This window comes from Melanaphis sacchari, unplaced genomic scaffold (genome assembly GCF_002803265.2).
Source record: "Melanaphis sacchari strain LSU unplaced genomic scaffold, SCAv2.0 Contig31_pilon_pilon, whole genome shotgun sequence".
NCBI classification, from domain to species: domain Eukaryota; kingdom Metazoa; phylum Arthropoda; class Insecta; order Hemiptera; family Aphididae; genus Melanaphis; species Melanaphis sacchari.
Window position 1 is genome coordinate 2,585,985 of NW_020271193.1, and position 15,060 is coordinate 2,601,044.

The 15,060-nt window shown below is 25.4% G+C and overlaps 1 protein-coding gene across 2 annotated transcripts; it reads left to right on the forward strand.

Annotated features, from left to right (window-relative positions):
• The first annotated feature begins 929 nt into the window (after nt 1–929).
• On the forward strand, nt 930–13,866 carry LOC112596318 (putative inorganic phosphate cotransporter). Of its 2 annotated transcripts, none has more exons than XM_025341927.1 (7): nt 930–1,054; nt 11,814–11,953; nt 12,043–12,273; nt 12,629–12,937; nt 12,990–13,139; nt 13,200–13,574; nt 13,634–13,866. In XM_025341927.1, exons 1-7 carry the CDS (start codon nt 1,021–1,023, stop codon nt 13,790–13,792), a joined length of 1,398 nt encoding a protein of 465 aa, XP_025197712.1. In that variant the 5' UTR covers nt 930–1,020; the 3' UTR covers nt 13,793–13,866. The 2 variants fall into 2 exon arrangements, with proteins under 2 accessions (XP_025197712.1, XP_025197713.1); XM_025341928.1 differs by lacking the exon at nt 930–1,054 and adding an exon at nt 10,253–10,310 and having other exon boundaries at nt 13,634–13,792.
• The last annotated feature ends 1,194 nt before the right edge of the window (nt 13,867–15,060 follow it).

Sequence of the window (15,060 nt, forward strand, 5' to 3'; positions counted from 1 at the left end):
ATAACAAGGCAACTAGTGTATAATATACACTTGCAACTTACTTTAAAAACATCCGTGACCCCAATTTGAATCACAACTCGAGGTTGAAAACCACTGAATTCGAGAAATTTATTGTTATTGCATGAATATAAAAATATATATGTAAAACGATTAGAAATTTTGGGCAACGAGTGACGAAAATACAAGATTAGTATTCTCTGTCCAAAGTAATAAAAAAACAAGATTTTTTTTTTACAAACCTTTAGTATACTATTTTGCTTAATTTTTCGAAAACTATGACTAGTTGTTGTTTTTAGATTTAACCACCTCAAGGACAAAAACGTGTAAAGAAACCGACAACATTATAACACCAAATATATATGTAACAAACTAATAAATAATACACATTCATAGTACAGATATAATGAGTTTTTTTTACTAAGTAGTACACAATCATGTCCAAAGGTAATTAACAGTATACAAATAAGTTTTAAATGCATATTAATAGTAGTATAGTACATTAATACAACGTTGATATAATTGTATACAATATACATACGTAATCTATCAAAAGGAATGATTAAAAATATATATTGATTATTAATTATTATCATCGTTTTTCTAAAACCTATATTACTTTATAGTATTATACTATTATACTATAATACTTAAAATTTAGTATAATTTTTTAGTAATAAATATTATGCATCGCTTAAATGGTTTTATGCATTTGATTTGTTAATAATATTCATATTACAGGTATAAACAATATAAATTATACGCGAAACATTAACTTTAAATGCGTTTTAGAATTTACGTTGTATTTAGTTCAATAATATGGAGGTGGAATCGAATGGACGTTGTTCTCGTATTGCTTATGGGAGATTTATCGGAGAAATTATCGTTAGTTTGTATTAGTTAGTCATAATGGTCGTATACGCGTTAAGTTTTTATAAATATAATGCATTTTTTTCGAAATAGATTTATCAATTATTATATTATTGAAGTATTTAAGAAAATATAATCTATAATTATAATATAATGGAGAACGATATAAAAGAAGAGGAGAAAAAAGGTAAAACTATGAATTAACAATAATTAAATGCATTTTGCACGCATTAGGTATAGGTTATAAAATATGCATATCGCATATGGGATAATAACATAAATAAATATAATATTATTATTATTTTTTTTTTATATAATTAGTTACTTATTACTTAATAAATGTTTTATAAAATATTCGCAAACTAAAATACAAAATATTAAAATATTTTAACAAAATTATAGAAAAAATAAATACATGATCATAAAAAGTGTTACCTATTTAAAAAAAAACATGATGTATAATTAATTTTTTTTACTCTTACCTAAAGAAATTTAATTAAGTATATCATGTAAAAATCAAAAAAAAAAATAATAATAAATAAATAAACAAATTAACTAATAATTAGAGTTATTAAAATAAGTAGGTATTTATATGTTAAACTTTTAATCAAAAATCGATAATTTTATTTCATAAAAAATTCAATTAAAAATTTATTTTTATAAAATAATATAAAGTTTTTATACAAGTTTTAAATGTTGAGCTAATGTGCTTATTTTTTTTTTTGCGTTTTATATCTTTTTTTAGAATAAAAAAAATACTTCAACTTTTAACATTGAGAGTGCAGTTTTTCGGTAGAAAATTTAAAGTTTAAAAAAGAATTCTTAGTACTTTTCTTAATGATTTGGAAAAACAAAAAAAAAAAAACAGAAATATTTATATACAACATTAGTTTTCTGTCATTTTGGCTTATTGTACTCCATATAAAACTTTTTTTTAATTTCTAGTAGGTACTTAATTGTTTTCGTAAAAACATGTAGGTACTAAGGTACCTAAGTATATGACCCATGTATCATTCCATTTAGAAGCTAACACTAGAAATTTTCTTCGTTAATGTTTCAAATTTTTGTATGATTAATACTTTTAAATAATAACGAAAATTGTTCGATGAGAAATCACTTTTTTACGCTTGAATATTTGATGTAGCATTTAATGCTATAAGCTTTTTTATAGTTTCTAATAAAAGAATTGTATTACCACTATAGTATTTTTCAAGCCTTATTGGATAATAAAATTAAAATTTTATGTGCATTTATGAGTATAAGTTCAAAATACCAACAAATTCCTAAATTCTCAAAGTTAAATCATGAAGAGTTTTTGCTGCTCAAAAAAAAGTTGGTGGTGAATACAAAAAAAGGGGGTAAAGTTTATATGTAATACTCTGCTAATATTAGGTGTCGATGAATGTAAGTATTTAATTATTGAGTATAGGTCACTGTAACGTATCTATTAATTTGAATTCAATGATATCATCATTGAAATGAAAAACTATTCTGAGCAAAGACAGTCTGTCAACTTGTATTACTAAGTTAATTTTATAATGTATATTAGTTAATATATCGTTATATATTCTCTTTTGATTTCCAGATATAACGTTTAACATATTTATATATATATATATATATACATATAAAAAAAACATTGGAAGATCAATCAGTCCCTAGTCCCTTTAAAATTTAAAACAAATCATTGTAAAACTAAGTCTCAATAATATACTTATCGTTCCGTCAGGGGCATCATTTGGGGGGATGGGGGATCAGGATGTGCAGTTGCATCCTTTATTTTTAAAATAATACTAATAGGCCTACATCCTGTTGATATAATGCTCAAAGTTAAATCTTTTTAAATTGTATTTTAATTTTTATATTTACATTTATCAATATTGGTATACTATCAATTATTATGACTGTTAATTATTTATTATATTTTAGTTTTTAAATTGATTTTTATTATTTATATTGATGCAATGTTTCGGTCTATGCGACGTATGGAAATAATTAAAAGAAGGATAATGTACATATACGTATATATATTTTTATATATGGCCTGGCGAAATATCAAAATGGTCTACTTGAAACCTCGCACAACCAAAAAAAAAAAAAAAAACTGAAATGATGCCCATGCGTTCGGCTCATCAGAATTTAAAATATTACGTATTAGATAAATAAAGAACTATTAATCGATCACTCCTAAAGTCGTAAATATGTCTTTCTTTTATTCCTGTTTACACAACGGCTTATAAATATTAAAAATACTTTTTATCTTGTAACCATTTTACGTAAACCAATAATTTATTAAGCTAAGACTATAATATCTGTATAAATAATATAGGTCCTCAGTAAGGCGACACTGTGGTAAACAAGTATAAATTAGGTAGGTATACATAATTTATACTTGTTTACCACAGTGTCGCCTTACTGAGGACTCTATATACATATACCTACCTATATATTACAATATGTAATTATATTGTATTATAATTATTAAACGTAATAATGTAGGTAAGTTACCTCACTTATTACGTTATTATTAGATTATGAACTGAACGATAAACGTATTTTTTAGTCAATACTTATTAGTTATTACTTTAAAAGTAGGTAATTATTAACTTATGATAAATGTAAGTAGAAGCCATGTATACTATATAGTATATAGACGCATACATATACTTGTATACATACATATATATAAATATATAAATTAATATGTAATAGATAGTGTTACATTTATAAATAACTTTAATTACTCTAAATTAATGATTTGATGGTACAATCATGACACATGGTCAGATTATCAGTTATAACTTTAATTATCATAAATTTAATTAAAATAATTAAATGGGTAGCAAAGAAGCATTTACGAAATAAAATAATATTATATTAGGTAAAACTAGTTTATAGTGATTTCATTAAAAATATAAAAAAAAAAATTATAATTTCCATTATTCTTGCGTACTTTTATAATTAATATCATTAATTTATTGTAGCCTGTAGGTGCGCCGTATTATTGGGTATACCGACCAACAGCTTGTGACTTTTATATGTTTTTATCATAGTTTATAGGTAATCAGATACTGTATAAGATGTTAGGTATAAATATAATATATACTTGTTAGATATATTTGCAGGTGAGAGTATGCGGCAGTCAAGAATTTTTATGCAAATTCTGTAGCGACCTATACCCATTATCTCAAACTCAAATATTGCCGTTAAAAATGTTACTTATAATTGATTAACATAATTTAAAGCCATAATTTTTTATAATTCACGACTCATTTAAATCTCAAATTAGTGGGCACTCTATCAAATATAGGTGCACTTATGCCTAAATACGTATATTTAGGCATATAGATACACAATTCCTTTAACCAAGTCATATCAATACAGCGTTTGTATAGCATACAAATGTACACACATACGTATATTGTTTATTTATCAAAATATTATTTTACATAAACTATTAGATTTTGAAAGGCTACTTCATGATTACTCAAGTCCTCTTCGATTTGTTCGTTTTTATATAAACTAATGAATAAGAAATCATAGGTATCGTATACTAAAATATTTTTTCCATATTAAAATTAATTTATTTTTAATTATACGGGGATCGTAGGTATAGGAACTATTCAATCAATAGATTTGGGGTGTTTTTTGATTCGTTTTTAACCCCAATATAGATTGCTATAAAGATTCACATGAATTTATTTTTGGTTCATATTATAAGGTTATCATTGATTATGAAGATAATAAAATTAAAAAAGCTGGAACTTTAGTCAAAAGTAGATACACTAATACATAATGCTATATTTTATATTTCAACATTTGTTCATTGTTTCCTCGGGGAAATCGGAACCATATACGTCCCGCTTTAGCAGAACAGGCCTACTTTCGAGCTTTGTCAAAAAAAAAAAAACCACAACAAAAAGCAATCTGCATTGCATTGCATTCTATTAAAAAAGAGCACGTATTTGATTATCGTAATAGAAAACGTATGTAATTATACATATTTACACAACTTCTAATTATAAATAAACATTATTTTACTTATTTAAAATAATTTGTTTAATTAAAATTGTTATAGTTGTAAATTTACACAAAAAATTTTGTTTTCCAATTAAAATTTACTGTCCTACTCTGAGAGGTAAAAACTATGGTCGCGTTAGTTATACAGCTGGTATTACAAAATACATATATGTAGATTCCTTGGTGTTCACAGGCTAAAATGTTTTATGTAAGCATGAGAAACGCTTTTCTGCTATTATGATTAAATTTTGAATAGATACTTATATTTTATCCTCTCTGTGTACCATACGATTTTTAGTAACAAATTCACTGAAAATAACTAAGTACCTTGCTCAACCAAGGTAAGGTTTGTTTATATTATACTGTATGATATATATCATTATTATATATTTTATAAAAAAATAATTTTTAATTTACATGAATTAAATTTCTGTATTATCTGTTTTATTTTAAAAAATGGCGGTCACTGCTAACAAATTTTTCTATTTAATTACATTACCGATAAAAAGTGATAGAAATCTATTTTATTAACTAGGTTTATCTTTAAATTTGTAGACCGTACTATATTTAAATAATAGGACATGGTTATCAGTTTATCGCGATAATTTTAAAATTTTGTATCTGTCTTCACTCTTCTGGGCTTCTGTATGCCACTGAGCATTACCATATTATATTACGTTCTACTTATATCAAAAATAAATTATAATATGCATATAGGGCAAATATCCCAGATTTGTTGAAGGGAATAAAATTTAATTTAAATCTCACAAATCATATTTCTAAATTATTTTCTAAAAAATGATACTTATTTACATGCTTAGTAAAAAGTAGGTACTTATTTAAAATTAGAATTATTTGACAGAAATTTGTGAAGTTTGTGAAGGGACTATGTTTCTTAAGTCAATTCCATATTTTTGTCAATGTCTATATTAAGTACCTACAATATACCTGAATTGAATAGATATACCTAGTACCTACTTCCGTATAACTGTAGGAGCTGGAGTAAATTTTTAATGGTATAGCAAAGAATACATTTAGTTATTTAGTACTTCCACTACAATCCTACACCAGTACCACAATCTAAACTACAGAATATATCAATCAATTAAATCATAAATATTTTAATATATATATAAAATTAACTAAGTTTACAACAAAACAGCTGGGTACCCCGAATCGACCAACTATAAACCATTTTCATTAATTATATCGAAAAAGTTATTTCATTATTTTTAAAGGTTTTTACTTGTTAAATAGTATAGATAGTTTTAATAAAATAAATAATGATTTTTGTTGTTTTTCTAAAACTTTATTATGTTTTCCATTAATATTTTATGTGTACTTTGAAACCTCATGTTAAACATACTAACTATGCGTGATATTTTCGGCATACACTTCACATGTTTGGACATAACTCATTGGTTTTTATTATTAATACCTACCTATTCCCTAATTATACAGATTAGATTTACGAGTATAATACACATGGATGGTTCAAAGGCGTGTCCAAAATTAAAATTCTTTTGAAGGGTATTTTTAATATACTTTTTAAAATATATAGTCTACCATAATATTAACTAATAATTAAATTTATATTTTAGCGAACCTACGCTTGTAGGATTGAACGCGTTTAATAACCTATTTAATGTCCTCAAATAACTTTCTCAAATCGCGAATTACTTTGTAAAAGTTCATAACACTTTTATACTTATTTATTTACTGTACATGTTTTTTTGCTAATTTACTTTGATTCATTACTTTATTCGAAAAATATTCATCATTTTTGTAATAATTTGTAAATTTTAAAACACAATTATCATTTAAAAATTAATTGATATAGGATTAAGTACTGATACTACAGATAAAAAATCAGAATTGTTGATAAGTATTTTATTCATTTCACTCATTATTTTATTTACTACTGTAAAGTATATACCTAACTCGTATTTTTCGAATCGTACCTACTATATATATATATTTTTTTTTTTGAAACCAGTCGTTGAAATAATAATATACCTAATCAGTTAATATACTATTATTAATAGATATTCTTATGTTTTTTGTTCTCTTTGAATGACTAATTTTTACGACCTTGAGTGTATATTTTTTATGTACCTCATTTACTCATTGTGTCATAAGTAAAAATTGTAAATTTCATTTATAAAAAAAAAAAGAATGTTTTTATCACTTAATAAAAAAATATTTAAATTTAAAGCCATAATTCAGATTTTGTGTAAAATTTACCAAAACATTTATCGAAAGTAAGCGTTCGAGTTTTGTTAAAATAGTTTCAACTAAATGTAGTTACATCTATATTTAATTATATCGAGGACAAAAATTGTAAATGTTTAGAAAATTAATTAACAATTTGTAAAATGCTATTAAAATATGTTAAAATAAATATTATGTTAAAAGAACAAAAATAGTTACACATTGATTTTGAGAAAGCGATTATTCAAGCTGCCAGTGAAAAATTTGAATTTGAATTACCTAGTAATAAGATAATTTTATCGCTCGTATAAAAATACGTAGATACCAAAAAACACAAAACCTAGACTTACCTACAGAAGTTGACAATGTATATAAATAACGAGTTTTCGTTATTTTTGTGAAATGTTAGACGATCTAGCTTTTTTACAATTACACAAAATTGACAAAGACTTAATATGAACTATTTGAAAACCGTCGAAAGTCGTTACTTTGATTGTACATACCCACACGTCACAGGTACTTACAAAAAGGCTGGTTCGGGAAAAAGTATAAAACTACGTCGAATTAAATCGTCGTATCCACCAAAAATTTGGAACATACATTAATCAACATTAAATGGGAAACATAAAAACAAAAAATACTCCGATACTCGTGATAGGTGATTTAAAAAATTCAAACATGTGTTGAGGCCATGGGCGTCTCCAGGGAGCTGACAAGACGGAACACTTGCCCCCCTTAGGATTTTAAATTCGTTACCTAATTGTAATAATGACGAAAAATAATAATGTTTTATAAATAAAATGTATAAAAATCTTCATTTATTTTTTTAAATTAATCCTCCCCCTAGAAAAATTTCTGGGGACGCCCATGGTTGAGGCACAACCAACTTATGATATGGAAATTAATTGATAAAATGCAATGGGAAATAAGTGTCGTTATCGCAAAATTAGAATTAGACAAATGAAATTAGATTAACATCTAAAAGGATACAAAATACTTTCAAACTCATGAAAAGTTGTCTTCGAATATTATACCAAAAATCTATAAACGATGAAGCAGTCGAACTGATATTACAAAATATATCACATCTCTTACGGAAAAGAAGTAGGTAGTAGCAGTTTTTGCGTTAAGAACATTTTAAAACTGTACAAGTAGATACCTGAACTTATTTTGTATTCAACATTTTATTATTATCGTTATAATGGGATCAATCCACATCATAGAAAACATATTAGGTACAATCCACATTAGTTCATGGTTGTATTATAATTCATAATATCATGATAATATAATACTTAAATAGGTATATTATGAACAATATTTGGTTGTTATAGTAAATTTGTTATTTTTTTTACAATGCTAAAATAAGTAGCAGTAGGTACTGCACAATTAGCGTTTTATAACTGCACATTAGTACAAGTTCTGGGTAGTAGTAATTATAATGACAAATTACTTGTAGATAATAAATAATAATTAACTTATATAACTATTTAGTTGTAATAATAATAAATTAAAATATTATTATTTTTTATATATTTTTACGACTAATTGTATAATGATAGTTATGACAATGATCAATGTATAATAAATAGGTACCTAATTATATTTATATAAATTAAATAGGTACAATTTTTTCTAAATTATTTGTTTCTCGAACTTTTTCACTGTTTAATAGTTCCGTAAACCTATAGGTATTTTGCCGTACACGTTATAAAACAGAACAAAATACATTTTTTAATACTTCCAGATTTTTGGTTATGGTTTCTTCGACATAACTATTAAAGAGTTGACAGTTACCAACATTTTTTTTGGTTTCATTAAAAGAACTTTGTATTTAATCTTTAAGCTATAGATAGTCAGACATTTTCAACTATAAAACAATTTGTAATTTTTCGTGATAATGACGAATTTTGTCAAAATTTTAACTTCAAATGCCAGGTATTATATCTATTGTATTTTAAATATTTGTACACACATATCTATGTAAGAATAACTTATTTAGGAATGTGGATCTTGTATTAAATTTTCTAACATTTTTAAAGTCATTATGGGACAATAACATAAAATTACGATCCAAGGGTAAGCCTACGTCAAGCATGAAACTGTAAAAAAGTGCTTTTTGCGATGTGATTTTAGTCAATACGACGAACAGACTTAATACCAAATCAGAGATAAAGAACTTACTCGTATATCACTTTGAATAAAATCGTTTCCACTCATGACGATCGTTGATACCGATTACAAATGTACTGAACGCATTAGCCACTGTAAAGGACGTAGATTATTTCATATCGTCAATAGAGGTAGAAAGCAGTAATATTTTCTTTTCTACTGTAAGTTTAGCAAATGAACTTAATAAATTTACAGAGACGGCATAGTTATTAACTAATGAAACTGAGTAACTTTTTCCCATCAAACAAATTGTATTTAAGTAGGCACCTGTGCATTTTTTTATTATTATACATACAATAGGTTCCTATATTATCAAAAAAGTTAAACATAACACTAAAATAAAATTTAACATGGTGCATTTTATTTTTATTATAACATTTACCGTTTACCTATACATTTCAAAAATTTACCCCCTTTGAAGAACGGACAAGATTTTAGTAACTCAGAGTGTCCGCTATTCAGAGGCTTCACTGTAAAATGTAAACCGTGTTGAATTTTAGAAATGATAAAATCTTCAAAGCGGAAAAAAATGACAGAAAATAGTGAAAAACTTTTTAAAGAACAAAAGGTCTGTGATCATATATTATATTAGAGGATGACACACCCGCGTATTTTCTTCGTCCTACAAACGTATAACATTGTAAATTTGCTTTCAGTAGAATCGACTTAGTGTTACATTTAATTTTAAAGTTAATTTATTAATGATCTGTTAAGATAAAAACGTTTAAAAGACAGAGACAATTTATGTGGGTGTAGCATCTTCTCAAGTATTCCAAAAGAAGAACAAAACCTTTCAAAAATAAAAATAAATGTGTTGGTGATAAACATTTAGAACGACGTTTACCAAATTGGAAAAACAGTATAGTAAAAATTGATTATGTACCTATAGGCATTAAGTGAGATGTATAATTTGATTAAATGTTTACAACATACACATAAAAAAAAAAAAAAAAAATACACGTCATCATTGTAAAATCAATATATTCATTAGTCCGCTCATAAACTAAATCTATTAGTTATGGCCTGGAGTCAATATTCAGGTAATATTTAAGTAATTAAAATGAATATATAAATAATACTGAATCAAACATATGTTTTATTTATGCAAAAAATAGTTATTTATTAATTTTAATTATTTTTAAATAACCAAAAAATGGCTCCTCCAAGATTAAAATTAATTTTTTTTTTTTATCAATTAAACTACTTACTTATAAATGTTATTTTACTACATTAATATTTACAACACCTTTTAATGGTTTACTTATCATAGTATAATTCTTGTTCAACAGTGCATAAAAACTTTGTTATTTGATGTGATCAACAACTGAAATTTTTATAAAAGTATCTAAGTGTATTTTAATCCCTAAAACTTCTTTTAATTTATGTTATGCTTTTAACTATTATTTTAACTGCTCAAGTTCTTTAATACAACATTTTTTAAATGAATATAAGTTAGAAATTTGTAAATTTAATATTAACAAAAAATATTCAACAGTAGAGTTGGACAAAACTTTGTCTATATAATTATTTGAATAGTTTTCAAACATATTATTGAACTTTAACTCTATAGTTATAGATATTATAGTATAGCAATGTATAGATAGAGCGTATATCATAAATCTATAAAAAGTATCCGTTTAACCTTATATCTATTATAGTATAATTTATAAAAAAAAAAATCATCAATTCATCCCTGTATACAATAAATACACATAAAATATTTTAAGTATAGTGATATCACTTACCTGTTTTCCGAAAATGTTGAAATCTTTTTGTTTATGTTGTTTTTTCTTCACTAATTAATTAAACCAATCTAGGTATTTGAATAATATTCAATATTGATTAGTCAGGTAAATTAATTTTTTGAATCATAATATATATCTCTATCGACCATTCTATATTCAATTTCAATAATTTAACTAAAATAAAAAACTATAAGGTAATTAATTTATCATTAATTATTAAACTTTTATTAAATATTATATTATAGGAATCATAATAATAGCCAATGGAATTATTAGTGTCTAATATCATTATTCACTTAAAAAAAAAGTATAGTAATCAATTAGAATAAGTATTAATCTCTATACATGGAAATGCATTAGTATTGCATCACTGAAATAGTGAAGCAATTAATTAATTTATAAGTATGTATTACAATTGGAACAGCTTAACCATTAATATACGCTAAGTAATATTTTGTCATTTTAATTTGAATAAATACAAAGAATTCACAAAAAAAATTATAATAATAATGCACCTATATACTATTATACATTTAGTTAAGAGTTAACAAGTAACAAATTTTCCATACTAGAGGTAAAAAATTAACCATCAACATAATGTCGACACTAATGAGAAAATATTAGTAACACATCATACCTAGTAAATAATATATATATGTAATAACACAAATAATTAAAAAGTGTTGGGCAAATTTTAATTTTCAAAAAAAAAATATACTTAATATTATTGTTTGTCATACAAAATGTATGTTTTAAAATGCTTTACCATTAGTTATTTAACATCAAAATGTTTTGTAGAAAAATTTACATGGGGCGAACGATACACACAAACATTATTAATTTTTTTTGGCATGGTCATCGCATATGGATTGAGAGTTAATCTGTCAGTAGGTATTGTAGCCATGACAGACAAATCAAGAGCCAACACTCATTTCATTGTGAGTATGGCAAATTATTATATTCAAGCAAACAAGCTCTTCAGGTAATGGTACAAAATTCATATTTATATAAAATTAAAACTTTATAGGAGCTACCCTGGGATGAATCATCAAAAAGCAAAATATTAAGTTCATTTTTTTGGGGATATCTAATAACTCAAGTATACGCAGGACAAATGGCACAAAAATATGGAGGCAAATTTTTTTTAGCTGGTGCATTAGGAATCAGTGGAATCTTGACGATACTCACTCCAGTGTCAGCGATACACGGTGGTGTATTAGTTATGTGTGCAAATAGAATGGTTCAAGGAATGGCACAAGTAAGTAAAAACAATTAAGGGAAATTTAATTTTCAAATAAAATATATTTATTTATAGTATTTCAAAATTAAATAATTTTACATTTACTATATAAAATGTGATTGATGGACACGTCCACTGAAATTATTTTAAGTGGGTAGAAAAGGTTAAAACATATATAATGGTAGCAAATATTTCAAATAATCTATATCATATATTTTTGAATTACCCAATTAAACAATTTGAATAAACGGTTTTGTCAAACATTTATTTTACGACAAAAAAATAATGAATTAAATTCTTTTTATCAACTCATATAAACTGAAAATGTTCACTTGCATAAATGATATATATATAAATAAAAGTTGTATTTTAGGGTTTCGTATTTCCAGTAGTTAATGTTTTGATATCAAAATGGGCACCTGCATCCGAAAAAGGACGTTTGATTTCATTTGTGTTTAGTGGCACGCAATTTGGATCATTAGTTATGCTTCCTACCGCAGGTCTTTTAGCTAGTAGTTCAGGAGGTTGGCCAGCTATATTTTATGTAAGTGGCGCTCTGACATTAATATGGGTACTCATATGGTCTTTGATGGGAGCCAACAGCCCATTAGAACATCAAACTATGAGTGAGGCAGAAAAAAAATTCATTATTAACTCATTAAGTAATACTACATCAAAAAAGGTAATTAATACAATTCTGATAGTCAATTAGACCTAATATTATATTTTTATAGCCTTTGCCAACTCCTTGGGGAAAAATATTTAAGTCAATTCCAATGTGGACACTTATAATTGTGCATCTAACACAGAACTTGGGCTTCTGGATTTTATTCACGAACATGCCAACGTATATTAATTATATACTCAAATTCGACATTAAATCAGTAAGATATTAACAGAATTAAAACTTTTAAATTGATAATTTATTATATATTATTACCTAGAATGGATTTTTATCTGCTATGCCATACTTGATCATGTGGATATTGATTATAGCATTTTCCTGGACTAGTGACTATATCAGGACACGCGGTTTGATATCAAATACAAATCAAAGAAAAATGTGGAATAGCGTAGCTCATTGGGGAGGAGCTTTAACATTAGTCTCACTCTATTTATTTGACACATCAACTATAGGAGCAATAGTCTTGTTGACTGCAACTCTTGGTTTAAATAGTGGTGTTTTCACAGGTTTTTTGACTAACCATATAGATTTGGCACCAAATTTTGCAGGCACACTGATGGGAATTACCAATAGCATAGCAAATATTACATCAATATTGGGACCATTATTAGTGGGGTTTGTCGTGACAGACAGTGTAAGATGCTAACTTTTCTTTTAAATCACTACAAAACATAAAAGTACTTTTTATTTTAGTCTAACAAAGATCAATGGGGAATTGTGTTTTTATACTCAGCTGGTGTCTTTTTCATTGGAAACTTAATTTATGTCATATTTGGAACTGCTGATACTCAATCATGGAATGATTTATCAATATACAATGAAATAAAAACAGGCAAGAATGAAGACCCATGAGTTACCATTTCAAAATATTTTATGAAAAATAAAATATAAATTTGTTTGAAATTTTTAAGTATAAATAATGTACTCTAAATATTTTAATATCATTAATGATAGTATTTATTTATAAAATTTTAAAAATGTTGTATAAAATTAAATCAATTAAAACAAATTATACTTCTAACTGTAAAAAAGGTCTCCTTTATCAATCACCCAACCTAAAACACATCATAAGATTTGAATTTATATTTCAACAGTCACAGAAGTGTTAATCAGCGCCCAAAGTAGTGTGCAAAGCCATTATGATTTGTTGAGTCATTTATTACCGCAACCATTTTGGCTTATCCCAAAAATCGCATTTGGACATGCAAAACTACACTAAAAACAATCTGTACGCAGATTTGTAACAAATATTATGTAACTTTTAATAATATAATGTGTCGCCTGTTGTGGTTAACAGGGGACTTGGTAATACAAGTCCAACAGGTCAGCTGTGAGGGATAGCCTCGCCTGGGGCTGTGTTTCAGGGGACCCAATTTAGGGTCCAACAGCTTCACTGTGATCACAACAACCAACCTCAATCAGTGAATGTAGTATATTTGGACGGCAGGACTTGATAAACAGATACAAGTACCTGGTAGTGATGATCATATTCAGATTTAGAAGATCCATAAACTACCTTAAATAGGTGTTAAAAGGATTACAAAAATTATTCATATACAATGTAACAAAATTGTCCTAAATAACTAATTATTATTAGAATTTAAAAAAATGTATTAAGTTTTAGATATATTAATACAAATTATTTTAAAATACTCAGAAAATATACACTTTTAATTGAAATGAAAAATAATTAAATAAAAGAAATTCAAAGATCTGTTTGAATCCAGTCATGTACAATAGAGTACATTGAAATTTAAACATATTATTATATGATTTATTACAAGTATATTTTAAACCATATTCAAAATTTCAGTTTCATACTCAAACAGGATTTTAATTTTATAGGTGAATTATCCATATACAATTTTAAATAAATTTTCAAATCTGAATATCCTACACTATAATCACTCTTAAATGATATAATTATGTCTTCAAATTATTGGTAATAAGAAAATTGAATAGAGGATTAATTAACTTTTGTGAATAAGGTACTCACCATTTTCAGAGGATTCACTTAATAGAAATAATTGAACTAATTTTCAGATATGTACTTACATTTATTTGAAAAAAAGTAGAATATGCATCATAATAATCAAATTTTTTTTTTAAGAAAATTTGAT